General features: G+C 57.6%; 2 protein-coding genes across 3 annotated transcripts in view; both read left to right on the forward strand.

Annotated features, from left to right (window-relative positions):
- Nucleotides 1–200: 200 nt before the first annotated feature.
- GNAT1 (G protein subunit alpha transducin 1) lies at nt 201–5,808 on the forward strand. Of its 2 annotated transcripts, none has more exons than XM_040445427.1 (9): nt 201–444; nt 1,619–1,661; nt 1,768–1,909; nt 2,003–2,160; nt 2,250–2,378; nt 2,646–2,775; nt 3,042–3,195; nt 3,320–3,511; nt 3,895–5,808. In XM_040445427.1, exons 1-8 carry the CDS (start codon nt 339–341, stop codon nt 3,508–3,510), a joined length of 1,053 nt encoding a protein of 350 aa, XP_040301361.1. In that variant the 5' UTR covers nt 201–338; the 3' UTR covers nt 3,511; nt 3,895–5,808. The 2 variants fall into 2 exon arrangements, with proteins under 2 accessions (XP_040301361.1, XP_040301362.1); XM_040445428.1 differs by lacking the exon at nt 201–444 and adding an exon at nt 460–481.
- Nucleotides 5,809–10,831: 5,023 nt separating this feature from the next.
- Nucleotides 10,832–18,007, forward strand: part of SLC38A3 (solute carrier family 38 member 3) — a 14,405-nt gene continuing 7,229 nt past the window's right edge. The window contains exon 1 of the mRNA XM_040445429.1: nt 10,832–10,939. The gene's annotated coding sequence lies outside the window, so the exon portion shown is untranslated. The remainder of the gene's footprint in view (nt 10,940–18,007) is intronic.

Here is an 18,007-nt window from a genome sequence, read left to right on the forward strand (position 1 = left end):
GTCCCCAGGATCTCTCTTAGAGGGTTGGGGCAGGAAGAGAGGGGTGCAGAGTCAGCAGTTGAGAGATTGGGGCCATGCCATCCTGATTAGAAGGGCTGGGGGCTGAGCTGGATTCACCTGTCCTTGTCTCTCATTGGCTCTTGGGAACCCCTGGCCCCTAAATCCCACTAAGCAGCCCCACCAGGGCCTGCACAGGTCTGTGGGGGGGGCCAGTTGATTGCCAGTCTTGGGGCCAGAAGGGTGTCTGAGGAGGCCTGAGGCTGGCCTGAGCCTGGCTCTGGGGATCCCCTCCATCTAGAGGAACCAACTAACCACCCTGTTCACCCGCTGCCGGGACCATGGGGGCTGGGGCCAGCGCCGAGGAGAAGCACTCAAGGGAGCTGGAAAAGAAGCTAAAAGAAGATGCCGAGAAGGATGCTCGAACCGTGAAACTGCTGCTTCTGGGTACGGGTGTGGGCCCAGGTGGGGCCACTGCCACCAGGTCAGAGGCCTGGGGGGTCAGCAGATAGCCCTTCTGTGAAATAGGGGTGACTTGGGAAGCAGAATGACCTTGAGACAGGTCAGGAAACAGAATGGGAGCCCTGGCCAGGCAAGGCTGGGTCTAATAGGTGATACCCCAACTCCCCAAGGCTGGGTATCCCTTGGAACCCCTCTCCAGAGGGCCCTCCCTCAGCTCCCTCCCCTCTGGAGAAGTCCTGTTAGGCAGGCATCAGAAACCAGGGGCTTTCTTGAGAGCGCCGAAATAGGGCTGCTCCCTTGGGAAGACAGTAACCAGTCCACCTGGGAGTGGGCATCCCCTAGAACTGCCCAAGTCCACAGACAATGGTCCTCAGATTCCGGAGCTTTGTTGTTGGCAGACCTAAAGAGGGTGCAGAGGTACTAAGGCCTGGTGAAGAATAGATAAAATCATGTCCATGGTTTCATGGATAGTGAGGAGAGGTGGGGGGACGCGGTACCTCCAGGTCACTACCTCCTCACATGTGGAAGAAGGAGCTGCTTTGAAAAGGCAGTGTACGTTCCACCCAGGCTCTCCAGGGTCCTGTCAGGCAGCTGGATGTGGGCAAAGGGACCAGGCCAGAGCACCCTAGGGAAGACATAAAGGCTAAGCCAGAAATCTCATTAACTGTGCCCAAAGCCCTGGCAAGAGCAAGCTCAGAGGGGCTGTCAGCTCTGTCTTCTCCCCCACTCAAAGGCGCTAATTCTCTCTGAGCCTCTGAGACACTCCCCTCCCCACACCAGGTGAAAAGCAGGGGTTGACCTGGCTCAAATAATCCCCTGCATACAGTACCAGAACTCTCCACAAAGTGGCGCTCCAAGTTTTCTTTATTTTGGTCTCAGACTCCTCAAGAAAGTGAATACCAGGGGTCTTGGAGGTTTCAACGCACAACAGAGGTCTTTGCCCCCGTCTGTCACTTCTGACATTTACAAATGTTTTTCCTCAAAGGTGTCAGGACCTTACTTTGGGGGGTGGGGAGAAACAGGTAGAACTGGGGGGGAGGGGGGGCGGGTTGGACTGGTGCCTTGAGTATGCCTGGTCCCACCTTCTGCCCTTGGTTGCCAGGGGAGTGATGTGGGGAGGTGTGGCCAGTGCAGCTCTGAGGCGGGGCTTCCCTTCCAGGTGCCGGTGAGTCCGGGAAGAGCACCATTGTCAAGCAGATGAAGTGAGTGCCCTTGCCCTTTCTGAGGCCTCTGGGGGTGGGCGTGTCCACGGGGCTTGTCCTTTCCCACCAGTCCACCTGGCCCTGACTTGGCTTGCCCTGGCCATAGGATTATCCACCAGGATGGGTACTCTCTGGAAGAGTGCCTCGAGTTCATTGCCATCATCTACGGCAACACACTGCAGTCCATCCTCGCCATCGTGCGTGCCATGACCACGCTCAACATCCAGTATGGAGACTCTGCGCGCCAGGTGTGCAGGGAGACTGGCTGAGCAGGGCCTCCGGGGGCTCAAGACTGGGCTCAAGTCCACGGTCATCTCCAACCACTTCCACCCTGCCCTCAGGACGACGCCCGGAAGCTGATGCACATGGCGGACACCATCGAGGAAGGCACGATGCCCAAGGAGATGTCAGACATCATCCAGCGGCTGTGGAAGGACTCGGGTATCCAGGCCTGTTTCGAACGCGCCTCTGAGTACCAGCTCAACGACTCGGCGGGCTAGTGAGAGCGCAGGCGGGGCTCTGGGGGTGCGGGCAGGGCCCTACCACACCCCTTCACCCAACCCACCCACACTCCGCGGTCTCCCTCAGCTACCTCTCCGACCTGGAGCGCCTGGTAACCCCAGGCTACGTGCCCACTGAGCAGGACGTGCTGCGCTCGCGTGTCAAGACCACGGGTATCATTGAGACTCAGTTCTCCTTCAAGGACCTCCACTTCCGGTACGACCCGGCGAGCCCTCACCCTTGCTCTCGCTCTAGGGGTCTGGCCCCGAGTGCAGCTCCCCAAGGCCCCGACAGGTCCCGGAGACCCCATCCCTACGAGAGCCCTTGTTCCTTCTATGATACCCTGCCCGCAGAAAGGCTCGGGCCCTCCACATGCCAGTCCCATCCGAATGCCGCCCAGTCAGCATTAGGAGGCCAGGGGATACCTGTGGGCGCGTTCAGGGGGCTCGATGCGCACGGGTTCAGGTCCCAATTGTCCCATAGGATGTTCGATGTGGGCGGGCAGCGCTCTGAGCGCAAGAAGTGGATCCATTGCTTCGAGGGTGTAACCTGTATCATCTTCATCGCGGCACTGAGCGCCTACGACATGGTGCTGGTGGAGGACGACGAAGTGGTGAGTGCCAAGCAAGGCCTGAGACAGAAAGCCAGAGACGGTGCTGCAGGAGCGGGGAGCGTCTGAGAGGGGACATTCGTTCCAGAACAGTCTGAATGAGGACTCAAGACAGCTAGCAGCCCCGCTGAGGGGGGTAGTGGAGGGGAGGTGACTTGGAGCTGTCTGAGCTGGATGGGTCCGGGTGGCCCGGAGCCTGTGGGCCGCGGCCGCGCAGGGCAGCTGCCCGTGCCCCACTACCGGTGCCCGACAGCTTCTGCCCTCCTCAGAACCGCATGCACGAGAGCCTGCACCTGTTCAACAGCATCTGCAACCACCGCTATTTCGCTACCACGTCCATTGTGCTCTTCCTCAACAAGAAAGACGTTTTCTCAGAGAAGATAAAAAAGGCGCATCTCAGCATCTGCTTCCCTGATTACGACGGTGAGAGCCGCACCCCCTCGCCTGGCCGCCAGGCGGCGCCCCAACCCCATGATGTGGGCCTGAGCTTCTGCCGTCGCAGAAAGGACTGCGGACAGGGAGCGAGCACATTCCCCTTCCCTTCCAGGGCCCAACACGTACGAGGACGCGGGCAACTACATCAAGGTGCAGTTCCTGGAGCTCAACATGCGACGCGACGTGAAGGAGATCTATTCCCACATGACTTGCGCTACCGACACACAGAACGTCAAGTTTGTCTTCGATGCTGTCACCGATATCATCATCAAGGAGAACCTCAAAGATTGTGGACTCTTTTGAGGTGGGTTCCTGGCAGTCTGGATGCTCCCCTGTCTTGCCCCTTCGTCTCAATACCTAATTACACGGCCTCCCCAGCTCCTCACCCCACCTCACTACAAAAGGTCCCACTGCAGGCCATCAGGTCCTGCCCCATCTCTCCAGACCCATTCCACTGCCTGCTTCTGGCCCCCAATTCCCAGGCCCCATCCTGGCCCCTCAGGTTCCACCCCACTGCCCACAGCCCGTGCCCCTGGTGCATAAGTCCCACCCACCTAATCTCTTTTGACCCGACCCCAATCCCCCAGGGGTCACTGCTTACGAGCCCACCTCCACAGTGCCTCTCAGCCTAAGACCAATTATTTTGGAGCTCTGGGATGTTGACTGGCATCCTTTTTCTGTTCACAGGTGCTTGAACTCACGTGTGTCCCTGACACCCGGTAGCCCTAGCCACCTCGTAGCCCTAGCACACAAGAGCCTCTCAGCTCCCCAGGACTCCTGGGCCCCAGCGTGAGGCCCCACCAGCCACGCCACAGATCCAAAGCCCTGAGCCCCACCAGCCTTGAGGCCCCAGCCCTCCCCCATGGTTCCCAGGTCTCCCAGAGCCAGGTACCCCCAACCCGACTGCTGCCCTTCATGGCCTGGCTGCGCTGGCCTCCAGGACCCACCCCAGCCAGCCCCAGCTAGGAGCAGGCAGGACTTGGGGCAGCTAGAGCTCACAGTGACTCAGCATGCCCAACTGACCAATCTCCTACAGGTCTCTCCGCAGGGGGCCCATGACTCACCTGGTGGGTCTGGGCTCGGCAAACAGCCCTCCCTCCCAGTTTCCTGAAGAGCAGGGGGGGGCAGGCAGGGATCCCTCCTCCAAGCAGGCCTGCTGCTGACCATCAGCCCATTCCAGCCTTACCACCTCCATGTGACAAATCTGACACCTGTCTCTACCCGGTGGCCAGTGACTGTCCCTCTCAGTAGCTTCAGGAGTCCAAAGTCCAAGTCAGTCTGGCCTGTGCAGCTCCTGCATAGATGAATTAATGAGTGGAGGCAGGCCTGGGAGACCATGGGCGCCAGGAAGAGACTCAAGCTGTACCCTTCCCCATACAGCAGGCTCAGAGTACCCCCTAGACCCCTCCACCCACAGGCTCTGCCCCCTCTGTCCTTGTCCTTGGACACCAGATCCATGTCCTACCTCACCACCACCCCGCCCACAGTACTCCAGGCCAGCCGGCCAAGGGGACGGTGTTTTGAGGGAGGGTACTGTTGACACCAGCTGTGGCCAATGGTCAAACTGTCCTGAGGGGTGGCTGGGGGCAGAGTCCGGCTCCTATCGATCAGCCCCAGGCTGGGACATGACTGAGGCCCAGGTTGTGCCCAAGAGGGGTCTACCTCAGGTGGGGTCATAAGTAAACCCAGGTAACCCTCTTGTCCCTCTCACCCTTTCCATTCAGGGTCCATTTGCTGGCAGGAAAAACTGAGGGCCATGCCTGAATTTTGTTAGGGACAAAGGCCCAAGTCCCTATATCCCTGCCCCCTACTTCCTCATCAAGCCTCGAGTCCTTGCTGATGCCTGTGGGCCAGGACCTATGCTGCAGTGGGGGATGGGGGGTTTCTGTCTCGCAAGGCCAGAGCACGATCCACACTCCCCTCAGATAGATGCACAGACTCAGCAATAAACCTTTGCATCAGGCCCCAGCTGTCCTTTCTTGTGGGGAAGGGAAGAGCATTAATTATCATGAGTTACGGGCACTTATTAAGTGTCCAGTGTTGGGCTGGACATGAATGGGAAGATCATCCCTTCCAGGGAGAAGCACCTGGCCGGACGTGGCAGGAGCACTCTTGGGGGCATGGGACTAACCTGTGCCTCTTGAGAGGGGCTGAAGGAAAAAGGAGCCCTGGGAACTGTTCACAGGAACAATCTTGGATCAAGAAGTTCTGGGGTAGAAGCTTATTCTGGCAGGGAGAGTAGGTGTATAAGGCCCAGAAAGAGGGGCTTGGGGGCCATAGTTCAATAGGGCAGGAATAGGCAAAGGGGACACGGGGTGGGGAGACAATAGGCAGGTGCCAAGTGCCAGCCTGAGGGCCTAGGCTTCCTCCAGAAGATGATGGGTCTTGGAAGCCCTTGAAGCTAGGACATAATAGCAGGGCTGGGATTGGGGTGAGGCAAAAGAGGCACTCACCTTTGGGTGCAAAATTTAAGGTGGTGCCAAAAAGTTCAGTGATCAAGATAAGTAATATTTTGATGCAATACGTTTTAAATTCAAAATCACTGCAAAAAAAAAAAAACCCTCATGATAAACAAAATATCAAAATTTTAAATAAAGACAAGACTCAAGAGACCTCTGCCGAGCCATATTGGAACCTGAAGCAAAAGGAAAATGTCCACTCCTATGTATGTTTTTGTGTGCTTTTAATGGTAAAATTTTTATGGAACATTAAAATAGTTGAAAAAAATTGAAAGTAGGTACATTAAAACTCCACATTATTTTAAGCTTAACTATTTTATCTATATCTAAGACAATTTATAATCTTATTTTCCTGGATTTAATGGAAATAAATCATAAATAATATTTTACAACTCTATTTCTGGAAAAAATAACATTAAAATTTTTCGGGAAAGCAGGTATGTAGGGACACACATTTTTCCTGGAGGCCAGTATGAGAGGACGTGGGGAGGACAGCAGTGGGGCTGGAGGATCTGTGAGGAAGAGACATGTCCTCGTCACTCCATGGGGCCAGGATCTGCAGATGGGGCTCAGCCACAATGGTCTGGATCTGTGCTATTTGACCAAGTGCATGTGATGCCCCCAGCAAGCTGGTGGGACTGCAGGAGTGTTGAATGGACTGAGTTTTCCAGACCTGTGACCACCTGGGGGAGGAGATGTCCAGGAGGCAGACATACCTGGGGCTGGGCAGAAGATGTGGGCAGCATCTTCAATGTCCAGGTGGAGGATGCTGTGATCCGGAAGTGAGCTGGGTACAGGGGAAGTAAGGGTGCCTAGGCCTGAGCACAGGGTGGTAGTGGTGGGGGACACTGGATGGATTAAGGAGTTCAGCCACACTGGTGCTGTTTGGAGGTTTGAGAGGAGGATGGGGCTTGGGCCAGTGGTTTACGGCCCTCACTGGGTGGTCTTAGGCCTGGATGAACCCTGGCTGCTCATTTGCACTAAGGACCCTTTGATTGAGCAGTTTACTGGAGTGAGGTGGGGCAGGGGAGTAACCCTGGGATTTAGTGGGGAGAAGCAAGGCAGAAGACAGGAGGCTTTGAGGAGCTGGAAGTGGAAGTGGTAGGCTTGAGAGGGAGGAAGCTGTCAGGAGAGGTGGGCTAATGGGGTCTTCCACATAGTCACCTTGTCTTGGAAGAAAAACAACGAGCTCCCAGCCTTCTTGGGCAAGGGGCAGAGAGAAGCCCAAACACCAGGCAGGGGCTGGACCTCACCTTCTAGGGGGTCCCCTCCACATGTAACTCTGACCCCAGGGTCTGGGATTCAGGACTGGCATTCCTGGATCCCATGGACTGGGGACACTGCCTGGCCTCAAGTTGCCCTGCCCATGGCCACAAGTATGCTGGGGGAGGGGGAGCTGAGTCTCTCAGCTCAAAGCCTCCTCGGCCCCACTCACCACACCAGTGTAATTACACCTTACAGAGCAGGATCAATGGGAGCCCATGCCTGATTCACAGTTGAGGGCAGAGGATCAGAGCTGGCCCAAAGCCAGCACAGTGGCCACTCCCTAGTCTTGTAGGTAGGGGTCATTTACCCTGGGCTCCTTCAGTCATCACCATCCCTGCCTGACCTGCAACCTCAAGGTGCCCCTGAGGGCCTTCACGGGGTTCAACTCTGGCTCTGGCGGGACTAACCTGGCCCGTCCACTGACCAGAGATTAGACAAGCCTAGTGCACGGTTAATGCCGCTGACGTCAGGGCCTGGTCGGGTGGCCACGGGGGCTTGGGCCCTCCCCACAAGCAGTAGCATAGCCCATGTGACCTGGGCTCATTAAGCCGCTTCAGTGGCCAGAGAAGCTGGGGGCCAGATCTCAAGGGAGAGGGGGAGGGCACGGCAGGACTGTGGGAGCAGGCCTCAGCCAAGAGGTCATCGGCTCTGAGGACCCAGGCCGGGGGAGGGCTAGACAGGACTGTCTGCCTATGGGTCCCTCTATAATTCCACACCCTGTATTACACCAACTAAACCCCTGCTTGTGCCCAAAGAGGAGCCTCCCAGACACCAAACTGGGCAGGGCATAGTGAGGAGCTATGGGTGTGGGCCCTCAATCCTGGGTTGTGGAGGTGAGAACCATCCTCTCCTATGAGGCCTTGAAGCCCCCCACATGACTCCAGGCCAAGTGTCCTGCCCCTGTACACAACCCTCCACCCATTGGTGCTAATCCCACACTCATACTTGCATTTCTCTGTAGCCAGGCTGTTTCCTCCATCCAGATGCCCTTTCTCTTCCCCACCCTGGCATGTGCCCTTCTCCTTGGCACAGCCAAGCCCACGGGTTGCTTCTCCATCAGACTTTTTCTGATTCATGCCCTCCAACCTGGCTGGAGCTTTCCTGTCTAGACAACCCAGAGAGGGCACTTAGAGACATTGAGGCTGTGTGATAGGATGGCAAGAGTGGCGACATTAAGTACAGAAAGAGCTGGCCAGGGTATTCAGAGGCCTTCTCCTCCTCCTTCTTTTTAATGTTTATCCATTTACTTTTGAGAAAGAGAGAAAGAGAGAGCTCAAGTGGAGGAGGGAGAGAGAGGGAGACACAGAATCTGAAGCAGGCTCCAGGCTCTGAGCTGTCAGCACAGAGCCCGACGTGGGGCTCGAACTCACGAACCTTGAGATTATGACCTGAGTCGAAGTCGGACACTTAACCAATTGAGCCACCCAGGTGCCCCTCAGAGGCCATCTTCTATTTGGGTGTTGAAGGAGAAGTAAGAGACTGCTGAGAAGGAGGGACAGGGTCAGGAACTAGGAGGGCAGAGGGCCAGGGAGGGGAAGGCTGGTGTGTTCTCAGAACAACAGGAACACATGTGGCCAGCCAGGTGCTTTGGGGGTGGGGGGGTGGGGGGGGCGTGGCAACTGGGACAAGGATCACTTTGGGAGGATGTCAGGGAGGCCAGCTGGGTGTGTGAGGGAGGACTCTGCACAGTATCTGAGGAGTCAGTGGGTACAGATGCTGGGCTCTGGGGAGGACTGGGTTGGAGGTGAATACAGGCCTCATTCTTGGAGAGGGCTCTTGGGGCACCGTGTGAATGATGCATCAGGGGAGGTGGTGACATGGTGAGAGGAGGCAACCTGGCTGGAGGCCGAGAGGACATGATTGAAGAGGGAGGAGGAGAGCAAAGAGCTGCCAGTACCCTGGAAGGAGATTCTGAGCCATCCTGGGACCCTAAGTTCTGTTTCATGTGTCTGGCAGTCTCTTGGGCCTGTGTCTCAGTTTCTGGAGATGGGGGAGTAGATGTGGGGGTTGGGCTGAAAGCTGAGCTAAAGCTCCCCTCGACCCTCCACTCCAGGTGGCTGCTCCCCCCCCCCCCCCCTGTACTTCACGGATGGACATTCCCTCCAGTCTCTGGGAGAAGGCACCCCGGCAGCTCTCAGAGTCCCATCCTGGCTTCCAGCTGTCCTGTCACCACAGGCTGGGCTGGGAGACTCGGCAGGTGGCGGGAAAGGCCTCAGGGCTGTGTTTGCCCTGGCTGGGGCCCAGACCTAGCATCAACAAACAGGCAGCCCCTCCCCCCTCCTGGCCACAACTAGTCTGGTCCAGGGACCCCACATCATGCTGCCTTCGGGCCACCCACAGCAGCTCAGCCCAGCCGGCCCCTGCTCCCTCCAGTCAGGATAGAGGACCCCAACACCCACATGCTGGGTGACCTTGATGCCAGGCCTGGCCCCTCAGGAACTACCAATGGGAGCACTCAGCCCTTTGCAAATGACTTCTGTGAGCATCCAGGATGTATGTGGCCGGAAGGTGGGGGAGGCAGACCCTGGTCAGTACCTCTCCCACTGACTGTCCAATGGGCAGTCCTCAAGCCCCTTTGGAGGATGAGAGACTTAGGGTCCCTCATGACAAGGTGAGCTCTCATCTGGGAATTACACCAGCCCCAGATCGGGAGGGAAAACCAGTGCCTTCTTATTTTTCAGCCATCAGAAGTGCAGGGGTTTGGATGCTCTGAGGGATTGCCACCATCCCGGTGCCTTTCCCTTTAGTCCTCCCAGCTCCCTGGCACTCCCAGCCAAAGCTGAATCCCCTGCCCTTAACTCACATCTTCCCCTTCATTCACTCCCCTCAGGCCACAGCCATTTCCCTGTAACACAGAGGGAAACTGAGATAGGCTAGAGCTTGGCTGTGATGGTGCTGTGAGTCAGTAGGAAGAGAATCCAGGAGTCCTGCCTGACTCCCAGCCCAGGACAGGGGAGAGGTTAGGCCTGTCCCCTGAGGGCATTTCCCCCCTACCAGGAGGGGGGCAGACATGACACAGAGACGTCCAGCTTGGCTAAGAACAGCAGAGGCCATGGGATTAATCGGATCAGAGCCAGTGGCTGAGAAGCAAGGGACACAGCTGTTCTGGGAACCCCCCCCCCCAGCTCACCCCCAAGGTCAGGCCTCTCCCAGCTCCCTGCTGGGTAGGCCTGGGGGCCCTTAACACCTACCCCCCTGAGCACCAAGGTCTTGGGTGGGAAGCAGGCAGGGGTGGGATAGGAGCCCCTAGCCAATAACAGCATGCCCTAAAACCCCTCCTCCCAGGGCACTGAGTCCCAGGCCCTACTTCCCACGGGCAGACATAGCTGTCAATTATTCCTTAGAAATACGGAAATGGGAGGCATGGCCAAGGGAGAGCCCAACAAGGCGAAGCGCAAGCCCAGCGTTGCTCCCCTCCTGTCCTCACTGACCCTACCCCTGTCTGTTCCAGTCTCAATCTCTTCTGAATATCTGGGATGAAGATAGAAGAATTGATGCAGGAAAAGCCCCCGTCCTCACCCCATCCCACCTCTGCTTGGAAGAGTGAGGCAAGCAGAAAAGACATTTTGTGTCTGACTGATGTCTGAAAGTTCCCCACTGAAAGCACCCTTCACCGAGGTTAAGCACTGCTCTGTTCGCTTCTGGCCTCCGGAAGGTGAGAGGAGAGCATTTCAAGGGTTAAGGGAACACTCGGAGACCTCAGAGAGAATCTGCTCTAGACTGAAGCGTTCCGCCCACAGGACTCAACTGAGCCCCTCCAGGAGCCGCTGCTCTCCTACCTAGGGGCTCTTTAGCGTTCGGGCTGCCCCTTTGCTCCTGGCGGGCAGGGGCCCCCGCCTCTCCCCAGGCCAGCCCCTCCTCCTGCCCGCCGCCTGGGATTGGCGGGCCGGGGGCGGGCCAGGGGCGGGGCCGGGCGCCCTTCATCCCCCGTCGCTGTGCTCAGCCGGGAGCAGAGCGGACAGCGCCAGCCTGAGCGGAGCACCGTGCGTCCCCACCCGCCGGGCCAGGTACCGCTGGGGGCGCCGACCCCCAGTCCAGGGCACCGGGCGGGCAGAGCTCTACTGTGCACCCTCCCGTCCGTAGCTGGGCTCTGGGCAGCGCCTGTTACCCGTCCCGTCCCGGGCAGACACCCCAGCCTCCCGCGAGCCAGAGCCCCGCGCGCTCTGGGCTCAGTCCGGGGACTCGCCACTCAGGGGTCAGTTCTGAGCTTGAACTGGTATCCTGGGAAAGGCATTTCGCCGCCTCAGGGCCTGTCGGCAGGGCCAGGAGGGACAGCAGGAGGTCAGCAGCACTCGGGGCTGGGGCCACAGGACGCCTTGTTGGGGGCTCGGGCGGTGAGCGATGGGCTTCCCGAGGCAGGGCCCACGGGGACTAGCTAGAGAGGGTCCCGGAGGGGGGCCTAAAAGGGCCCGGGAGCGGGCTCTGGAGCGCTGCCCCGACGGGCGCCTGACAGGCAAATCTGCCCGGCTGGCACACCGGGAGTCTGGGTATATTTATCCCGGCTGCGTTGGGCAGGGGCTTGAGGGCAGATCGGGCCAGGCTGCCTGAGGGGCCGTGGGGCACATGTTGGTCCCAGAGTCCGTGCCATTTGCAGCCGGGCCAGCGGGCACGGCAGGAACAGGGCGCGTGTGGCTCCCTGGCCTGAGGGCGGGGCTCTGTGTGCTCTCCTTGCTGCCTCATTCCCCGGTGGGGGTATAAGAGCTGGCGCCGCGCACGCGGGCGGAGGGAAAGGACCAAAACCGGGTTTGCAGGAGCCCGCCCCCGTTCCATTGGCCCCTTCGATTGGCCACAGCGAATGCGTGCGTTTGTTTACACCCGGGGAGGGGGAGGCCAGGGGCGGGGCCTGTGGGAATCCGCCCCCTCCCCCCAGGGTGACCTGAGCGCTGAGCTCAGGTGTAAGCTCTAGGACAAGTCTGAAAGGGACTAAGTCAAAGGTCCTTGCACCTTGCACCCTGGGGGACTCCTCGACCCAGGCCCATCCTTCCTTCAGTCGCCCAGTCCTGTCCTTTCTTCCATGACTTCCTTGGGCCACTGTTCTGGAAGAGGCCTTTGGACCTTCCACCCCTTCCTCTTCAGTAAACAGTTGCATGGGAGTTCAGTTCCTTCAAGAAAGGAAGAAAACTCTTCAGAGCTTTTCAGTCTGGAGCCTAGAAAGCTGAAGAGATCTGGGGACAGTTCCATTTTGAGATGGGGAAGTTCTGCACAACCATGGAAGTCTTCCTGCAGGAAGCACTAGATGTAGGAGGAATCAGGGTGGATGAGGCCAGGCGTGGCACATCTCCAAGAGGGCTGGAATGACTGGAATCATTCCATGAGAGTCTCTGACCCTTTGGGGTTGGGGACAGGGGACTGGTTCTCTGGGGAGGGGAGGGGTATATGTCTCAGAACCTCACTCTGCCTGAGCTCATAGAGGCCATGTCCTCACTGGCTTCTCAAACCACTCTTTCTTCAGTACTGGTTCTTTTGGCCCTCATCACAACCTCACCACACACACCCAGTCCAGGGCTCAAGGTGGCCAGACCATGAGAATCAGTTGCTCCTGTCCTGGTTCTGCTGCCCTAGCAAGTAGCCATGGAACCTTGGGCAAATAGAGAAAATGAGGCACAACAGGTCTCTGGGTAGTGTCGGGGAAGGTTTTTGAGCTAAACTAAGTGTACCCTGAAAGTCCAGGCTGGGTGTGGAACCAACAGGGACTCATTCTAAGGGGAAAGCATGTTTTAGGGGAGTGGTTGGCTGCAAGGGAGGTACAGTTTGGTATCTGTGTGAACAGAAAGCCTGTGTGGGATGTGTATACTATGCTGTAGTAAGATAGGAGCTCTGCAGGCACATGATCTAGTTCAGACATGACCAGGGTCCAGGGGCCACTTGGAGCTGGGTTGAGATGGGTTGGGGGCTTGCCAAGGGCCTTGAACCCATTCTATTCCTTTTACAACATTTGCTGAGCACCTACTATGTGCCCTGCAAACATTCAGTCTGGTGAGTGGAGGGCTGGCCTTTGACTCTGGATAAGAAGACAGATGCGGTGGTGGGGTGGGGAGGACTCTAGAAGACCAGGCGGGGCTTCTGGGGGCCAAAGGGAAGGACCAGCTGCTGGGGCAGGAGGGGCTTTCCGGTCAGCGGCCTGGGGTGGCTTGGTTTTGAATTTCCGCTCTGCGGGCCACGTCCTGTACACAGCCTCTCAGCCGGCACGTCTGCACACGTGCATGACTGCTGAGAATGGGGGTCACCATCACCTCTGTGTATCTTTTCCATTGTGTGGGTAGACAGTGCTGGACTGGGGAGTGGTGAGCTTTCCAGCTGGGCCTGGACCTGCAGCCCTAGTGGGCTCAGACCCACTGTCTGGATGTCCCTGCACCTAGCTAATGGAGGCATAACCTGCTCTTGTAGGAACCTGCAGATGCTGGGCAGCCTTCTTGTGGGGTCCTCCAGGGTTCTGCCTGGCCATCCCTGAAGTGCCCACTGGGCCTGCAGCCCACTCGCCTGGGCCTCTGGCTCCCTCTTCCCTCTCACTCCTTCTGGGGTCCTCTCTGTCTTTCGTTGGCTGTCTCCCTGTCTCTCTGTCTCTTTTTCCATTTAGCTATCTCTGGCTGGTTGGCCATCGCTGTCTCTCAGCTCTCTGGTTGTCTGTCTCTCTCTGTCTCCCTGTCTGAATGTGTATCCACCTTCCTCTGTGTGTATTTTCCTGTTGGTGTACCTTTATATCCATCTGCATTTCTCTATCTCCCTGTGCCTCTCTGTCTCTTTTTCTGTCCAGATCAGTATTCATGCACTCCATGTATGTGTTTTCTGCCCTTCCTCTTTCCTTGCCCCTCTCTTCCCTCCCTCTGCCGCTCTGCTTCTGCCTGACGTTGAATGGTGCCTCTCCTCCAGGCCAACCTTGCCTTTAGCCCCTCCCCCCTTCCACTGGGGTCTCCAATGAGTCCTGAGCTGCCCCAGGCCCCTGCTCCAGCTTTCCTTAGGGCCAGAAGTCCGGCTGTCCAAATATTTGGCCGCCTCCAGGGGATTCCGGGTCAGCAGGGAGGAGGATGGGCTGGCTGGCTCGGGGTCTCCCCTGCCCCTGGGGGGCCACAGGCACGTGATGTCCTGTCCTTTGCCTTGGCTGGGCTTCCAGCTGCACGTCCCTCTCAGCGGGCTGGCAATGGGGGGAGGGGGCTGCTGCTGGCTCTGGCCCAGTCTTGACCAAGAGGTTCCAGCTGCAGCCTCCACTGGGGGAGCAAGGAGGGTCCTGGGCTGGGTGGGAGGGGAGGCCTAGGGGTCTGGGGCAAGGTCCAACTCCAGGCATCTGTTGGGTGTCTAGCAAATGTACCCTGTCACAGGAAAGTCCAACTTCCGGCCCCAGCTGGGCCCCTCAGATCCTCCTAGACACTTCCGGATGCCCAGAACACAGAAGCACAGACCCCACACACCAGGGCCAAGGAGCTAAACTATGAGGGATCGGTGTTGCCAACACATCAATGTTCTGGGCCATCTTCCTTTCCTTGGATGTGCTCTCTCCTCCATACCACCCCCCTCAGTACCAGCCAGGTGTTGACCTTGCAGTGGCCATTTGCCCAGTGTTGTTGACGATGAAGGAGCAGTGGAAGGGGTACTGGATCTACCGAGGTCAAAATCTGGAGTTGTGCGTCTGGAGGAAGGGCTGGGGGTGCACAGGGCTGTAGTATTCTCCCCTGTTCAGAACACCCTTCCATATGCCCTAGCCCTAGCCCCCTGACCTCAGCAATCATCTCCTCACCAATCCCTGGGGCTGTGCCTTGAGAACATATAATTCAGACATGTCCATTGAATCTAGTTTCCTTGTTGACTGACAGCTTGTCCTAAGATGATGTTCTCCTTCTGAAGCCTGGAGAAGAAGGTGGGCAGGGAGTGCCAAGATAGGAGGGGCACCTTGTCTCAGCCAGGAGGGGACTAAGGATGGCTGAGCTGGAACTGAGAGCAGCCTTCATCCCTGAGCCTCCAGGGATAACCACAACAGACCATCAGGCCAGACCAGCTGCCTCTCCCCTGAGATCTGGGCTGAGGCTAGGACTTCCCATGCACCAGAAGCCTGGGGACCATGGCAACAAGTTCTATGGGGTCTGTGCCTCGATCAGCACAGACGGCCAGGAAGGACTGAGGGAAGAACAGTGTGGATGCCTCCCTGTAGCCAGCCTGCCACTGCAGACCCATTTATGTCCCTGAGCATTAGGGAGGAAAGCAGGGCTCAAGTCCCTGGTGGTTCCAAGGACCTCAATCCTGGGACAGAGAGGTATGTGTCCTACAGCAGCTGATGCAAGCAGTGGGCCTGTGGTGGCCTGGATTCCTGGGCCTCGAAATCTTTAATTAGCCAAACTCAACACCTGCCAAGGTGTGCCTGACAAGTTCTCACCCTGTGATGCCCGCGTGGGCGAGCATTACCTACTGCACTATCCCTGTGGCTCCTGGCCTCTCCTAGCCCTTATCTCCCAGCAGAGCAAACAGGGCCCAGGGCAGTGGCCCAGGCCATCGATTTCCTGCCCAAGTCCATTCTACACCCATGACCGATGCTATTCTGATGATCTGCCCAAGGTCGCAGTGACAGCCCCACACTAGAACCTGACCCCTCTCTGGAAGCCCATGGCATGGTCTGGGACAAAGGCCTTGGAGAGGATCCTCACTCTGTCCCCAGCTTTGCCAAACTTCTGGGGACCTCTGCAGGGCAGGAGGACACTGAGGTCCTGAGTGGGGAATACTCTACCAGTGGTCACACAGTAAGGCAGGGCCAGGCCAGGACTCAGACTCCGAATGTCTACTGTGGACTTTCTCAACAGTGGGTCAGATTCTGCTGGCAGATTTCCCTGAGTCCACCCTGACTCCCTGATACAAAGGAGCCTGGGAGGTGGTAGGCCTGAGGGATGGGAGCTGTCAGAAATGGGCTGCCAGCCTCAGGGAATGGCTGAGAGTCCACATGCCAGGCTAGCACTCCACTCTGGCTGCTTAGCCCTTAGCCCTGCCCTACACTGAAGTACAGACTCATTGACCTGACCTTCAAGGCTTTGTCAGGTTTGTCTATAGCCATGGAACCTTCATTCTGCCTCATACCACACCTTAGAGCCTTTGCCCATGCTGTGTCCTCTGCTTAAGGCATTCTTTGCTATTCCACACTTTTGGGACTCCTGGAATTTCAGAAATGGCTCCATCACCTCCTCTGCCAGGAAGCCTTCCTTGATGCCTCTCTCCCCCCTTTTTTGAGTCCCAGTACTATGTGGCTCATATTTAGTTGTTGCAGGAACTATAAGGTGGGGGCTATGTTTGGGGATTTTGTCCCTTCCAGACCAGAAGCCATTTAGGGAAGGATATTCCATGTCCTCTCTGGGACCTCAAACCAGCCCAAGATCCAGCAATGACTGGTTGTGAGTATCAGACAGGCTGTGAAGGTCTAGGCGTAGGTCCTGCTGGGGGGATGGGGAACCTGGAGACAGGAACTCGGGCACTTTGGCCATGACCATGCCATGGGCTGTGGTCTCCCTGGAGGTAGTGCTGGCTGCTAGGGAAGGATATTAAGGCAGAGAAGGGTGCTTTGTCCAAGCTGCCAACTCAGCACACTCTGAGGGCCTGTCCCAGCCTGCCCAGGGTGGGAGGCCTGAAAAAGGCAACCCTAGCTGAGAGCCAGGGGGGCACTCTGGAGTGACTCTGGAGATGAGGTGCTGGCATCTCCACATCCAGCTGGGATCCTTGGAGAGGTGCTGATAGTGAGGCTTAGGGCAGAGACTCATCCAGGGGAAGAGGGCACGAGAGATGTTCACATTGTCATGTACCTGAATGGACAGGGCTGGAGGTGAGATGGGTTCAGATGCCAGCATCAGAAGAAAGAGAGGCAGGCCGAGGGGGCCCGAGGGTTCCAAGTGTGGAGTCTCCAGGACCGAGGTTCCTGGGATCTGAACTCTGGCCTGGGGCTGCCTGGGGCAATGGTGGGCTGGTCCTCTAGTCAGTTCTGTGTGGCTGCTGCCTCCAGGACACTGGGGCCTGAGGCCTGAACCCAGCCTTCTGTCCCCACACATAGCCCCAAGTGCTAAGAACACTGGTGTTCTGGGTTCTAAGTAGACCTCAGACCATCAGGATCCGGAGTGGGGATGGGGGGTTCAGGGCGGGATTCAGGATTCCCAAGCAGAGGGCTTGTCATGGCACCAAGCCTCGGCTCCGATAGGGACACCTGGCTGGCTCAGTCAGTAGACCAGGTCACTCTTGATCTCAGAGTTGTATGTTTGAGCCCCATGTTGAGTGTAGTGATTACTTAAAATTAAAATCTTACGATCTCGCGTGTCCATGAGTTCGAGCCCCGCGTCAGGCTCTGTGCTGACAGCTCGGAGCCTGGAGCCTGTTTCAGATTCTGTGTCTCCCTCTCTCTCTCTGACCCTCCCCCATTCATGCTCTGTCTCTCTCTGTCTCAAAAAATAAATAAACGTTAAAAAAAAAATTAAAAAAAAAAATTAAAATCTTAAAAAAACAAAACAAAAAACAGGCTAGGCTGTGGCTGACCTGCATGGCAGTGCTGCCCCCTCCCTGGTCTCGACTAGAGTCTTAGCTCTCCTTCTGGCCTCTCTGGCCTTCAGGATGTCCTTATAGATCCTGGGGCACTGTGCCAGGTACCTTCTGGGCATGGGGTAGGTGGCTTCCAGCCCCAGTGATGGATGGGGGGCGGGGGGGGGGGGGGGGCGGAGCTGGCTTCTTAGAGGCCCAGCAGAGCCATGCCCTGAGGGCAGGGAAGGGAGGACTGATCCAGTGGCCTAGACTCCTCTACAGCTGCCTAAGACCCTGAGTTCCTGGCCTGGGGTTCTAGGAAATGGAGAATCTGCTCCAATGGTCCACTACTGGAGGGTGGTCACCTAAGGGGTAGGGGTATTCCCCTAGCAGGGGAAGAGAGGCTTGAAGGAGAACATGGCCCTGAGGTCATGGCTGTGTGGAAAGTGAGGCCTGTGTGGCTCAGAGAATTCGGCCCTGGGACGCTCGTTTCCTGGATGGCCCCCTGAGGGCCCTTTGCAGCCAGGCGGGCAGGGCCCAGGTGTCCAGCCACCCAGCACCGCCTCAGGCCTCCTGGCTCCGGGGGGGGGGGGGGGGGG

The sequence above is a fragment of the Herpailurus yagouaroundi genome, unplaced genomic scaffold (assembly GCF_014898765.1).
Source record: "Herpailurus yagouaroundi ecotype Mexico unplaced genomic scaffold, PumYag 193, whole genome shotgun sequence".
Taxonomy (NCBI): domain Eukaryota; kingdom Metazoa; phylum Chordata; class Mammalia; order Carnivora; family Felidae; genus Herpailurus; species Herpailurus yagouaroundi.